General features: G+C 38.5%; 4 protein-coding genes across 4 annotated transcripts; all 4 read left to right on the plus strand.

The window, feature by feature from the left end:
- Positions 1–3,016: 3,016 nt before the first annotated feature.
- On the plus strand, positions 3,017–3,981 carry MELLADRAFT_61371 (uncharacterized protein; the record flags this gene model as incomplete). Its single annotated transcript, XM_007407421.1, has 5 exons — positions 3,017–3,030; positions 3,193–3,196; positions 3,274–3,551; positions 3,844–3,864; positions 3,924–3,981. The coding sequence occupies 5 exons, from the start codon at positions 3,017–3,019 to the stop codon at positions 3,979–3,981; spliced, it is 375 nt and encodes a 124-aa protein (XP_007407483.1).
- Positions 3,982–6,124: 2,143 nt separating this feature from the next.
- MELLADRAFT_96394 (uncharacterized protein) lies at positions 6,125–6,476 on the plus strand (the record flags this gene model as incomplete). The annotated part of the gene is made up of 2 exons (XM_007407422.1): positions 6,125–6,313; positions 6,408–6,476. The coding sequence occupies 2 exons, from the start codon at positions 6,125–6,127 to the stop codon at positions 6,474–6,476; spliced, it is 258 nt and encodes an 85-aa protein (XP_007407484.1).
- Positions 6,477–9,762: 3,286 nt separating this feature from the next.
- MELLADRAFT_96395 (uncharacterized protein) lies at positions 9,763–10,860 on the plus strand (the record flags this gene model as incomplete). Its single annotated transcript, XM_007407423.1, has 1 exon — positions 9,763–10,860. The coding sequence occupies one exon, from the start codon at positions 9,763–9,765 to the stop codon at positions 10,858–10,860; it is 1,098 nt and encodes a 365-aa protein (XP_007407485.1).
- Positions 10,861–13,721: 2,861 nt separating this feature from the next.
- Positions 13,722–14,422, plus strand: MELLADRAFT_71299 (uncharacterized protein; the record flags this gene model as incomplete). Its single annotated transcript, XM_007407424.1, has 1 exon — positions 13,722–14,422. The coding sequence occupies one exon, from the start codon at positions 13,861–13,863 to the stop codon at positions 14,062–14,064; it is 204 nt and encodes a 67-aa protein (XP_007407486.1).
- Positions 14,423–14,503: the final 81 nt, after the last annotated feature.

Raw genomic sequence — 14,503 nt, forward strand, 5'->3', positions numbered from 1 at the left:
TGGCTCGATTGGGTGAGGGTTTGGCAACTTGGGCAGCTCAAAACGACTCAAAAATTTATACCGATTTGCGCGTTGGATGGAACGAAGCTGGATATAAAATACAGCTGTCAAAGTTTTTCCAGCAAGCTTTTTTTGGCTCTGTATTCGGTTTACAGATCAGGTCCGCGGTGGAGATGCTCTTAGAAGGTTATTACCAGATTGGGATAAGGAAAGGGGTAGACTAACTATTGTAGAAGTTTTGTTGTTTTGAACTTGTGATTGTGTCATTTGTGTTTTCCCTTTTAAACCTCCCTCTCTTCTCACCTGAATCTTTTTCCCCCATTGTGGAAAAAGATTCTAAAGGTGAGCTAGTATTTTGTTCAATCCTCCATATCGTGAACCTCACTAAATCAGGTGCTCGATTACTTTTATGCCCTTGTGTTTTGTTTTCATTCTTATTTCTCTTTTATATTTCTCTCTCTCAGTTTCTTCATCATCCACGCACCTTTTGTCCAGGTTTGTTTACCGAGTTTAGAACTCGTGTTCTTAGTTGTCAGCCCGTGTCTAGTCAACACCAGGCTGAACATATTTCATCACCTTTATAAAGGTTAGTAGTAGTGTCTTAGAAATTAAAAACCCCATTGTGGAAAAAGATTCTAAAGTTTCTTCATCATCCACGCACCTTTTGTCCAGGTTTGAGACATTTCATTATGGCAATACCCGTCAAACAACGGAAGAACTCTACCTTTCAAATTGAGAAAGAAGACCATTCGGTTGATTCGATCGCATTCATAAGACAATTGGTTTTTGAACGTGAATCACATCATCCCTCATTTCCCTTGGTATAAGGACAAATCAACGCTGGTCTCCAAGAACAAAAGCTTGTCTCTGATCAACTCGACCAAATCAACATCGATGAAACGGACCAGCGGTAATTTAGACCAATGTGATTACATTTTTAAACAATCTATAATCGATTTTCTCAAAACAGAATCAAGTACATAATTAATGGTACATACTTATTACTTAAAGTTCACGAGTCACCCTGCGTGCCTTGGGTCACTCTGCCAAGAACATTTCAAGCCATTCGATTCAGTCAAACCGTTCAAGATCATAAATCAAAATCGATGTCATTCTGACTACTACATGATCTTAGACTCTTAAGCGAAATGACTTTGGGTGCAACAAGATGATAGAATGCGAAAAAGAGAAATCGGCGGAAGAACGATTAAGCAAATGTTGCTACAAAGTACCCTATCAGTTATTAATACAAAGAGGTGATAAAGATGAGTTGTAAAAGAGTTAAAAGACAAGATTATTTTATCAAGCCAAATCTATCAAGATCCGTTCCTTTTCTGATTCAACAACATCATGATAGCTGTCAGGGTCTATGAGCTTTTGAAAATCACGGTACAATTCCATTTCACTAGGTGTACGTGCAGTGACACAACTGTAGATTAGATTGAAAGCCTATGCAATCCAAACATAAGAAAGATTAACTTGGTCCGATTTGATTGGTGATACGAGAAAAGTGATTAAGATCATATAACAGGACAAAACTTACCATTATGAGCGGCAGATGAACAAAGCCAATCAAGAGTGACCACGTTGGTTCCTCAAATACTTCGGATCCATACAGTGCATATATGCTAATGATATGTAGCGTGCTTGTGGTAAAAAGATGCCATGGGTAATAAGTGACAATGAAGCCTGCCATCCAGGGAAAGACGATTACAATCCTGTGTTGGGAGCAAAAAAAGAGAGTGCGGGTTAGCTGCTGAATATGTGCCATGAATTCAGAGTCCAAAAACCTACGGAAAAGTAATCAAAAGAAACTAGAGACGGAAATCGAGCAAATTGACCGATCAGTAAGCTTGAAAGAGGATGATTGTGATATGGAAACGCTGCTCACCACGGCTAATGATAGAAAGGATGGTTCAGATCCTGGAGTCATATTCGAATATCTCAAAACTAGCCAGCCAAATAGGTTAGCATTTTGAAATGGAGAAAAGTTAATTTGATTGAAGAAAGGGTGATTTACTGGCAGGCAGGAGGATGCTCCCTGAAGCACAGAAGCATAGTACGCCACCGCAGAGCATCACTAAGACCGCAATCAGTCTGTTCTGTTCGCATCGCTCGACGAGGTAAGGCATTTGATGTGTGGAGTAAGTGGAAGAAACGGAGTGAGGTGTTAAAGTCAAAACAGTGCGATCCAGAAGGTGTAGAGTGATTCAAGTTGTGGAGCGAAAAGTTGTTGGGCATAGATAGGACAAAGTAAAGGGTCACAAGTTTATAAAGTGTCAAGCTACGTAGTGTCCCTGATCGTCTGAATTAGCCTAAGCCATCTTCAGATGGATCTTATTTTGACCTTGTCCAGCTAATCCATCGAAATTAAAGTCCGATAGTAGATTCACTTCATTCCAATCAATAACTCATCAGGGCAATTCTACGTTGTTCATGCGCAGCTTGCTGGCTTGCTCAGATCACTATAACCATCAGGGCAAATATACATCGCTGGATCACTTCATCAACCTCAATTGTCAACTTATAAAGCTATCATGGCTAGTAAATCAACTCAATTCTGCGAAGCAAAACAAGCTTAGAGTCTCTAAAGCTTTTCTCTTTCGATATCGATCTGGAGCTACTTCTTCACCCACATCTTCCACATTTCAATGGCTTGAGTACTTCTCAAATCAATCTCAGAAGTCCGACAACGAACAAAGTCAGCAAACGACAATGGTGAAATACCATTAACCCAATTGCCAGAAGCCGACCAAGTCGAAAGGATCGAGGCTGCTGGTCTTTTACTTGATGAGGGCAAAGGAAACATTCTTGAACGGTTCCTCCCAACGAGCTTCAAACAGGTTTCTTCAAGCATAAAGACAGCATTCGAGATTCTCATCAACTGGTTTTTCTCAGAAGTTATCGACAGCAATGGGGTCTTGATGTCTTCACCATTCGGGACACTTGAGCGCCTTGTGATTGAGGGTCTCATTTCAATGCTACTCAACATGCACTTCTTACTCCAAAACAAACCATGTATGTCCTTCTGTAAGTATCGTATGGAGAATCCTCGCTTACATTTGCTTTAACACACCTGGTAGACTTTTTTGAATCATGGTTGAAATGGATTACATTCATTTCCTTTCCACAGATTGTACTGGTAGCGATTGGTCTGAGATTTCACATTACCTTAACGATCACTTTCTACAGAACGGTGAGTAATGATTCAGCGTCCAAAGTTTATATTCTACTGTTCTACTTTGCTGACCTACCTTTATACTTCCATTGCAGATGTTACGCAAGTGTTATTTTATGAAAGGAGTGCTTCTTGTCATTGCCCAGATTGCTGGCTCCTATGTTGGAATACGGTTGAAAGGTTCAATAGACAAAACTGTTGAATTATGTCAAGCAGCCGATCTTTCCTTCCAAAGACTTGATTCAAGTCGCTGCTTGACCTTCACTTTGTATTTCATTGCAGGATTTTTGTTGGGTGTGGACGCGAGATTTGCAATAAGGGGGAACTCTGGTTACCAGTGGGGAGGATCTGGTCTTGAGTTAGTCAATCTCAGGTTTGTATCAACAATAAATTCGATATAAGATCATCAGTTTTGTTCATCTTTATGCTAGAGTTGTTTAAAACAGTGAAATAGATGATGATCCTAAGTTAGGATCGAGACTATGGGCTTTACAATGTAAATCGGAAAGGTTTTTACAAAAAAAGGTTAGAAAGAAGCAATTGGCCCCAACAATTGACGTGATAGGTGGCTAAGATTATTAGAAATCCAATTGAGAGTCCCGGAGCTAACAATTTAGATTACATGTTTGAGATTTGGGTCTTGTATTGTTTACCTATTGAAGTAGTTATCAAATAGATTGGACCAGGTATGAATTACTCTTGGAACCATTTCCTGGTAATACTTTCTCTCTATTTCTTGAAACAGGCTTGATACCAATTTTTTGCTTTACTTTATAAAAATCAATGTGAAAATGCAAGTATAAATCCAATCAATGGGTCAGCAATTGTAGTGAAAGGATTATCCAGCGCATTGAAGAATCTGAAAGTACCCAATGGATTTAAAGATCTGAGAGCTTGTGGTGTGATGTGTATTGCAAACTATCTCACCTGAATGGACAACTTGGATCCAATTCCTAGACAATCAACACATGCACTTTGTTCACTCCTATCTATGATTCAATTTCATCAACCAGTCACATCTGGATTTATAACATGCCTTGGTATCATCTGCACTATTGTGCTCAGGCTTTCATCTGGCATGTATTGAGATGTTTTATTCATATAGGTACCATATGAACAAGAAGCATTGGGAGAACAGCTTGAGAATGAGGTCTTGAATAGTAGATTGGATCACCAAACAAGTCGGCTCAAGGAATGTTTGTTCAGTTGTTTGGCTTATCTTAGTCAATATTTTAAAACCTGTTTTGAAATACATATCCATTACCTTCCAATTCAATGGCACATATTTGTAGCTAATGTGTTTGGAGAAGAAAACTATTTGCCTGATTCAACCCACTGGATTCAAAGATCAATCACTGCTATAAGTCAGTTCTAACTCAACTTGCTCACTCATATGTTACCTATCAATTTTTCATATTGAAGACCAAAGAATAGAAGAGAAGATAGAAACTTGATTCATCCAACTCTACATCTCCTCCATAAAACAAAAAGTACCTTGATTAGATCAAAATTACACTTTTTTGATACATCAGATGCCTTCATCATAGAAACTTTGAATAGGTCCAACAAAAGAAATCATTAGGTTTATTAGTTTGGTTTTAGTAGAACAATCCAAATATTTCTTATGCTTTGTTATTCTACTCTTTGTCTATTCATCTTTTTTTCTATTTTCAAATCATTTTGAAAATTATCTTACTTGTTGAGTATAAAGAACCCATTTTTAATGGAGAAAATCAATTTGTAGAATGTAAAATTCTTGTTATTTTGAAATCTTGATATACTTGAAAAGAGAAAGAAAACAAAGAAATGGTGAAAAGAATGATTATAGCTACATGTATGTATATTGAATTCACTGATTCAAAGCAATCTACATGGTTTGGAGATGTAAGTTGAAATTGGTATTCTGATAATTAATTCTCTATCACAAGAGGTTTGATGTCATTTCAGACCTGCAATGACTCACTGATACATTAGTGAGAACTTTTTACAATTTTTAATTATGAAGGTGACAAATTGTGGGACCATATCTGCACTGGTGCTAATATGAGTGTGTGGATGAGCTAGAGAGCAACCCCACAACAGAGGGAGTGGTGAAGTCAGCTCACATGAAAATATGAGATAGTTTCAATGTGAGGTCAAGGCAATTGAAACAGGTGATTATTGGGTGGCTGCAGCAATCTGGTGTCTTTTGCTTTGTGTGTCAAAATTATTGAGCTCAGTTGTGAGCTATGTTTTTGTATTGGGGTGTTTAGTGATAGTGTGTCCTAATAGATTGAATGTGTGACATGTGTGCGCCTGGGGCTGTTTAAATACTTGCATAGGAAGATTCCAGGGTTGGAGATGGATAAAATGAATGATCACAAGAAAATGGTGTTATTGAATTAATGAAACATGGTTCAATGATGTGGCGCCCGCCACTGATCGGCCTAGTTACAATATTAAAAGGATACTCAGGATACTTCAAAACCCGGAGGACACAGCCGGCCAAGCGCTTTGGTTACCAATGCCTGGTGCAACAACAATTATTGCTAATACATACTGTCAACCCATCATATTATACACCAAAAATCTCGCTGCAACCATGCACACCTGCCCTTTCTTTTTGCCTGCCACCTCCGATATTCAACCCATCATCATTGCACAAACCCTAACCCTCAGTCAACCCGTCACTACCTATACCTCACCCTAATTCGGAATGGTATACTCTACACAATCAATGTGCAGATGGTTGGGATGGTATATATTGCCCAAATGCGGAGGTTTTTGCAAAATTAGCCAAGGCAAGTAGGCAAGCAAGAAATGAAGAATGGGCTCAAAGTTTTGCAGGTTTACCAGAGCCAGATGTGATATCCCTGATCTCAGACAAAAATGATAGACTTGCATGTATGTGATCTTCTACATCTGTATGTCAGCTTAAAGATGTAAATAACAGCCTAAAAGATGTAAATGTCAAATAACCATTTGCCAAGCTCAGAAAAGTACCATCAAATTGAAAACTTGGGTGCTCATCTCAATGCCTATTCTTCAAGAGAAAAAATGTGTTTCTTTGCTAGAGGTTGGAGCAATGATGTACCAAAAGTAGAGGAAATCATACAACAAAAGTTGATGAAAAATGCGGATCGTTGGCTTGCTCAGGTCAATTTTGTTATTTTCTTGTCGCAATCTTCTTTGCAGAAACACACGTATCTTTCATTGATACTAAAATGGCCTTGTTTTACTGTCCATATAGGATGAGCAAGTTTGTGGTGAAGTGGTGACCACTGTGGCGGATTTTGTAGATTCCCCCAGTATACGGTGATTGAAAAACTTCATCAGACCCAGTCTATATGCAACAAGAAGTTTGATTACTTGGACACACCTGTTTTATTTTGCCTACAAAAAAGTAGAGCAGCACTCTTGAATACCCAGCTTGCGTTGAAAAGCACCATGGTTATTTTGTGATAATCCAAGGAGACCTAGCTCATTCAACTTAGACTCTATCATGATGATGCAACTAAGGAAGTTCAGATGAAACACTTGTACTGCTCTCCAAGGCTACAAACAAGGTCAAATGTGCTACTGGGAAAGTACGAAATCTGAATGAATATATGTTTATGATTGAAATATGAGATATTCCGGCGGATGTACAATCAGCAGATATTCAATTACCTAGCTCATATTAGCAATGAAATCCCTTCAAAAGCTTTCAAAGTCATATGTTTTGACCCAGCCTGAAGGCAATGGGGAGTCGGCACTCGATTGCATTTGGGTCACAATACGCAAGATACGCTATAAACTATACAAATGGATAGGCCTCGGAATATTAGTATGAAACAGGTTGAAAAATAAATTTGTATCCTCTTCACCTGGTTTTGTCTATGGCTCAGCTTAAGCTAAACTATTCTGAGCATTCTCAGATATCTTTTGACTGTTTTGATTTCCTTTGAAAACCCAAAGGAAATCACCTCATATGTAAACCAAAACTGTGCAGAATGGTGAGGGTCTTGATAAAAAGGAATCACATGAGAGTTCAATTTTTACCATACTGTTGGTTAAAGCCTTGATTTCAATCAAACCTTTTGAATATCATCTACAATTGTTTTCAAATTGTGGTTAATTTGATTGTGAGGGTGTAAGGATACATACCTATGGGTTTACATAGATTACAACATACAGTATAGCTAGTTATCTAGCTCCTGGTTGGGTTCCCCTTTCTCCTCACGAACCCTGACCGGAGCTAGGTATGTGTCTACTTTGATTCTTTCTTGTTTCTTTTCTCTTATTGTGATTGTTGTCTGATGGCTGGGTTTCCTTCTCCTGACAAACCCTGACTGGAGCTAGCTCTTGAACTGGAAATCAATCCCGAGTTCTAGATAGCTTTCTGTGGTTATTAACCACCGTGAGATCGTGCCAAAGTCCCAGTGAAGGTTCTATAGTTAGAACCTTACTTGAGAGTGCTCTATGCTCACTAAAGTTGGAAAATGGGTAGTGTAGTAATGAAATTTGATTCTTTATTTCAAATGTGTAGTATTTACAAAATGAAATAAAGAAAAGAAAGAAAGTAAAAGAGACTGATAGTCTGTTTGGATAAATCCAGACAGACTACAGTTAGATGACTCCTTAAAAGGAGGTTTGATTTATAATTAATAATTATTATAAAGTACAAAGGCTGGATCCAAGGCCCTCCTTTAATCTTTAAAGTAACAGATTAAAGAGTGAGGTGAAGGTCACTAGTCTGGTTGTTACAAAGTCACCAACTTATGGTTATTCAGAAGGTACACCAACCTGAGATTTGATATAGGTCACTAACCTACGGTTGTTCAGAAGGTACACCAACCTATGAGTTGATATAGGTCACTAACCTGTAGTTGTTCAAGAGGTAACTAACCTTGAAGTTAATTGGAAGGTCACTAACCTAGAAATGTTCTACTTCGGGAAAGTAGAGGATCCAGAAAGGGGAAGAAAGAGATTACTTTATCTTTTAGTCAGGAAGCTGCTTTAAAGATATGAAGTGAATCACTAGTCTTATTATTATAAGACTTTTGATTATGTACTTCAATTGAACTTTAAAGGGTTATTTAAAAGATGTGTGTAATAAATTGCTTGGGGGATTTTCTTGAATGCTGAGAGAGGAGGGGATTATATACTCTCCTCTCTAAACCTAACTGTAGTGGTATTTGTTTGTATCACAACATTGGTTTAGGGTTTGTTGTTAATGATTGCTATGATCATTATTAATTATGCTTAATTACATATACACACTGTATATTATGTAGTATAAGCATTTGAAACCAAAGCATTTTAACTCTTGACACTGAGTTATGAGGTGTTAATGATGTTTTATAACATACTACATGTGGTTTTAAGTGTACATGTATATGTAATTAATATTTTTACGTGTTTTATTACATGTTACATACTGTCTATTGGCCATATGTATATGTAATTAGGTTTGTATATGATAATGCTTTATTGCAAGTTAGTTTTGGGTACATGTATATGTACTCAGGGCTGACATTGATGAACATGAAACTACACAGATGGCAATGTTTGAAACTTGAAAGGATAGCATTCTTGATAAGAATCTCTATTACAGTCCTTCTGTCCAAATCACCCTTGACGGACCATTTGACTGTTAAATAACTTGTGGCACTCTGATGAGTTGGTCTTCACATTATTGGGAATAGCATCAGCAAGCCTCTGGTATATGTAGTATTTCAAAGGTGGAAACTGAATACATATCAATCACTGGGAGATCAATGATGGTAGCCAAAGGCCAAGACCGTGATGCAACAGGGCCAAGCGGAATTTTCACTTGGCAAATGAATATCTTGTTTGTTCACAAATCATCTATGTATGTAGTTCACATGAACTTCAAGTTCACAAAATGTGTTGTGAACTTCAAGTTCACAAAAACTTCACAAAAACACATTTTGTGAACTTCAACTTCACAACGCATCTTGTGAACTAGATGCAGATTTTTATGATTTTCTGCAAAGTATGCAAGTTGGTATCCCTATTGATTTACCAACTTTCTTCTTGAGTTAATATGGGACCCCTGGTCAGTTATCTTGTAAAAGCTCCATTGGTGAACATTTGCTTACCTGATCTTTCGTCAAGAAGTGGTTAATAATGTCAATCATTTGATTGCCTAATCATCATGGTCAACAGCCTGAGACCATCAATACCAATAAATTTTTGACAACCATCACTTGGCATACCCTTCAGGTTTTCTTCTAGCAATACGTTTCCTATCCAATAGCCTAGTCGCCTTTCCTTTAGGTTTTCAACCCACCAGTGTTGTCTTCATCGAGTGCTACTTCTCTTCATGTAAGTTGAGACACACTATTGTCTTATCCAGCGACGCTTTCTTCATATATATAAATTCAAAGTACTATTTGATTGATCCTGACTGACTTCTATCCAACTAGTGATGGCACAACATCGGGCAGAGACCAAAACTGAAGTTTGGCTCAAGGGACTTAATGGAAAACGTAACCCCACTGCCATAAAATTCTTAGCGGAGGACCATGTTACTGGAACACTTGCAAGTCAAAAAAAATAAGAGGGCTCAATGGAAGTCCTTTAATCAATACAGGGAACATATGAAAAAAGACAAGAACATCATCATCGAGGAAACACCACCAACAATTGATGACTACCTAGATTATCTCTCAGATATGATTGGCAGTCCTGAAAAGAACTATACTGATGGTCTCTGCCGTCCACACAACCATGGAAAAGCAGTAATTTCTACCCAAACTATCAGCTCTAAATTTGTAAACCTTGTGCAATATGCATTGGACCATCATAAGGGTTATGTCATGGACTGTGTCGATCAAAAAACCTTGTCTTCAGCAATCCAAGACGCAGAGGATTGGGGTGCTCTTAGTAAGGGAATGTATTATCCCCGCCGTAAGGTCACTATCACGGCTGTCCAGCACATGAACACAGCAACACTCACCAAACTGGCTTACACTGGATGTTCAAATTGGGACACAGAAATATCAAGATTGCTTACGGTCTCTCTCGCTCTTGCAACTGGATGCCGGGCCGGTGCTGTTGGCCTTAGTCAAGGGTATCAGAATAACAGCCTAATGCAATATCAACATATTGAAATCTTCATGAAACCCAATTCCAGTGGAGCTGCCAGAATGGAGGATGTGCTAGGATGTTTTATTGAGGTGGCTTTTGACAAGGGCAATAAAGATGGGCAGACGGAAGGCTTGATTCATTTTGTTCAACCACAGCTCCAATGTCCCATGATCTGTCCCGTCCACTGGATCTTGATACATACTCTGAGACACAGTCTGGTCATCAGAGACATCCTCGATGGCGTTTTCCAGCACGCTCAACGACAATCAAACCTCACAGTGAAGTGGAAGCATCCAACTGCCCCTGTGATCTGCAAGTTGAATTGTCGCAGTGGTATTCTTATGGGACAGCCTGCAACGGCCCTTGAGGTTTCCAAATCTCTACGCCACATCGCAAAGCTCTCTGGGCTCAAACAGACAATTTCCTTTCATGCTATGCAGAGGGGAGTGGCGGAAGATGGTGCCACGCTTGGACCTCAAGCAGAGAAACCGTGTTTCAATTTTGATACAGCCCAGCTCATACTCCATCATTTGGATAAAACAAAACATAGTGGAACAACGGCTTGTTATGCTGGCAATAACCCTGAATGGGATCATCTCACTGAATGATTCAAGCATTGTAAAGCCTCCATGAGGGATCTAGATATCTTTCAATCCAACATCACTGTCATAGAAAAAAAATCACCTTACAATAAGATTGTCTACCTCCAGAAATCATCAGATTATCAGCACAATCCACTCCAGAAAGACCTGATGGACCATGTGATGAGACTGAATTCAATGAGTTGACTTGACAGAGACAATCATCAAGATGATCCAATGGTGGATGGATCAAGTACCGGTGTGTCTGTCTTTTTCTCTCAACTCCATCCTGAACTCAAACTGATATCTGGTTCTCATCCCTTCCTTCAGCCTGGCTGGAGCCATCAAGCACAGGCCTCATGGATGATCATGAAGTGAATCATGAAAAGAAAACTCTAATCAAACCTCAAACAGTGGAAGGAGGGGAGGAGGAGGAGGCCAACATGACTTACAATGAAGATGCTTCAGCTTAAGGCCCCGTTTGGTACAGCTTTCAGCTATTACACATACATTAGAAATTAATAGATTATGCAGTGTATAATCCATTATTTTATGAAGCCAATTTTCAGATCTGCAATTCAATTTTCAAAGCAAAAAACAATTGATGGTGTTCAGTCTTGTTTGGTATTTCACCAAACAAGACCACATATGAATCAAAATATGTCATTTCTTGATCGGTTGATTTGGTTTTGGACATCTAAGAGATCAACTGAACTTGGCTATTGATTCATTGATGACTCGATAGAATCATCAAATTGATGGTTCAATGGAGATGATCAATAGCAAAATCACTCGGTCCAAGTCTGGACCCCTTGGTCTATATGCTCACCAAGAAACAAGTGATGTTGATTCTATTATCACCAGTAATTGAATGAAAGACAAAAGGCAAATCAATGATTATGAAGATCAAAAATGAAAGTTGAACTTGTAAGGATCACAGTTGTTAGCAAAGATCAAAGTCAAGTTACAACAATTGAAGTACAAATCAGAGTAGAGTTGATAGTCTGAACGTTTGAAGTTGCTTGTGTGATGGAGAAAGATTTGTTTGTAGTCGGCGAGATTTTGATCGGAAGTGGTCTAACTTAACACAAGTCCAAATCTACTGCAGGGCTCTCTCAACCTTGCAAGCTTGGTGCCCTGGGTAGGGAATTGCCACTAATTGCATACTTTTGGTGGTTGAGCAGGAACCCAAAACCCCCGTTCAGCTCTACAGCTGCCTATCTTTTGTAGTTTGAATGCTACAGATTTTCTGAGGAGACCAAAATCTTCTGGAGAATGAAATGTACACCTTTCATCTTTGACCACAGCTGTTGGATCAAATGGCAGTCCTCTTGCATTGAAAGAGGATCGTGTTTGATTATAAATTTCATTTTGAAAATACAGTCACTGCCACCAACCAAATTTCAGATTCCAAAAACATCTGTTCTTTTTTGTGGATGCTCAGAAAAAGTTAAGGGAATTCTGAATAGACAGATGTGTTGAGAATTTCTTGAAGTATCTCCAGTTAAAAATCAAACAGGGGTTGATTGAGTGGAAGTGGGACTTTTTGAGGTGGTGAAAAAGTCTCCACACCAAACTCAAATTTAAGCAGTCCTGCTCGACCAGCAGGGAAGCCCAATTAGTCCTAAGTCCCTCACCAGACACCCAAGCTTGCAAGGAAGAAGTGTCCCAGAGAACCAGAGGACTGCCGGAGGGTGGGATTCGCGGGATTGGGAATGGGCTGTACAAACCTGAGCTCACCGCCACGTGTCAGTCTAGTGGTTTAAGCTGAGAAGTATACAACCGTCTTCTTTGTAAACATTTGTCCCATCGGCATACACAGAAACCGTAGTTTGTCTATGTCTTTAATGCATTTTGAGTACAGTAATGCAGTGTGCAATCAATGATCTCGACCAATCATAACTTTCTACTCTGATCAAATATCCTATGTATGAACGTCTTATGATTTCTTCAGATGATTTCAATTTGGAAATAAACTAATTCTTCACCAAAAAAATGACACTGAGAATGTGCAATCTTGAACTCTATCCAGGAATGATGGGGAGGGAGGGGGAGGTATCTAGCAATACTCTTATGACCAAGTAAATGCATTGATCAAAACTTGCTCTCTATCAACAATAATGAGGGCTTGAAAAAGTGACCAGCATCATTGACCAACCCAGTCATGACAAGAGACAAGATGAAATACATATGCAGGTCAATAAGACAGTAGCCTTGCCGGATTGGGAGTTGGGTATATTCTGTACGCCTATTCATTTGTACTTCCATTCCCATTCCCATCCCATTCCCAATCTCCGGCAATCCTCTGGTGCTCCCAAGTGTCTGACTGTGGGACTTAGTTAAGTTAGGGAAGTGGTCTTGAGTCTTGATGCGACAGAGCCCCGAGTTTTGAGGCTTCCTCCAGGTAATAATGGATTATTGAAACTTGAAAGATGGTCTAGAGCAGCTTTCAAAATGATCAAAAATAATGGATTATCGACTATAAAATAGCCGTGTTCAAACCAAACCCGGTTGCACAAAAACCCGGTACACCCGGTCAACTTTTTGGCTGGAAGGTGTCAAGGGCTGTCACTAGATAAACAAAGTTATCACCAAAAACGCAACTGAGTGTACTGGGTTTTTGTGTCAACCAGGTTTGGTTTGAACACGGCTAATGGCTTTTGAAATGAGGGGCAAAAGCAATAACAAACAACTTTTTTTGAAAAAATGTAAAATGGATTATTTTCAAAAAATAATACATTTCTCCCCGTTTTTGTAAGCTATACCAACCGGGGCCTAAGTTTGAAGGTTTCCTTTCATTTCTCATCATCAGTCATTTCACAACCTCATTTTGCAACCAACTCAATGGCCAATCCTACACCCAGAGATTCAACTCATTCACAAATCTTCAAACCAAAAAAAGGTATCATCAAAAGTGAATTCATATTCCCTTCTCAAAAAGTTGACTTCCTACACAAACAAACAAACAAACAAACACACACACAAGTGACGACACACACATTCCACAAAAAAACAACCAATCCTAATATGCAAAACAACAACACATTTTTTTTCAACACACAACACAGCGCATGCACACACACACACAGAAAAGATGAAAAACACATAACAAACACCTTTCGACTTTGGATTCTTACAACCTCTATAAACTTCTTCACTCTGAAAAACTTGACTACTTTTGAGAAAGAAGAAAAAGAAATCAAGAAAGAAACAAAAAAAAGTGGTAATTGATAGACTTTCTTTCTCTTTTGATATAATCAATGATAAAGAAAGTTGATGAGAAAAGTAAAAAAAGAAAAACTGTCTTCGTATTTTCCAACTTTAAATGAGCAAAAGGATAGAATGGACTCAAATCAAATCAAATAGATAGAGGTCAGAGGAAAAGAAACCCACGAAAGGCAAGTACAAAAGAAGAGACGAGAATGAAAGAAAAAACATTCAGAAAAGAGGGATATGATGAAAAAAACGAGTTTTTTCTCGAGTTTTTTGTGGATTTTCAAATTGGATATCAGTCCCTAAAGATAAAGATTCTCAGTTTGTATATATGTTGTATATACGTGTCTTTAACATATCCTCCTCTTCTTTTGTCCTCTCTAATCATCTTTTGGTCATAGTGAACTAAACTCGAATGATATCAATCTATAAAAAATAAGAAAATGGCAACAAGTAA

This window comes from Melampsora larici-populina, assembly GCF_000204055.1.
Source record: "Melampsora larici-populina 98AG31 unplaced genomic scaffold MELLAscaffold_9, whole genome shotgun sequence".
NCBI classification, from domain to species: Eukaryota; Fungi; Basidiomycota; class Pucciniomycetes; order Pucciniales; family Melampsoraceae; genus Melampsora; species Melampsora laricis-populina.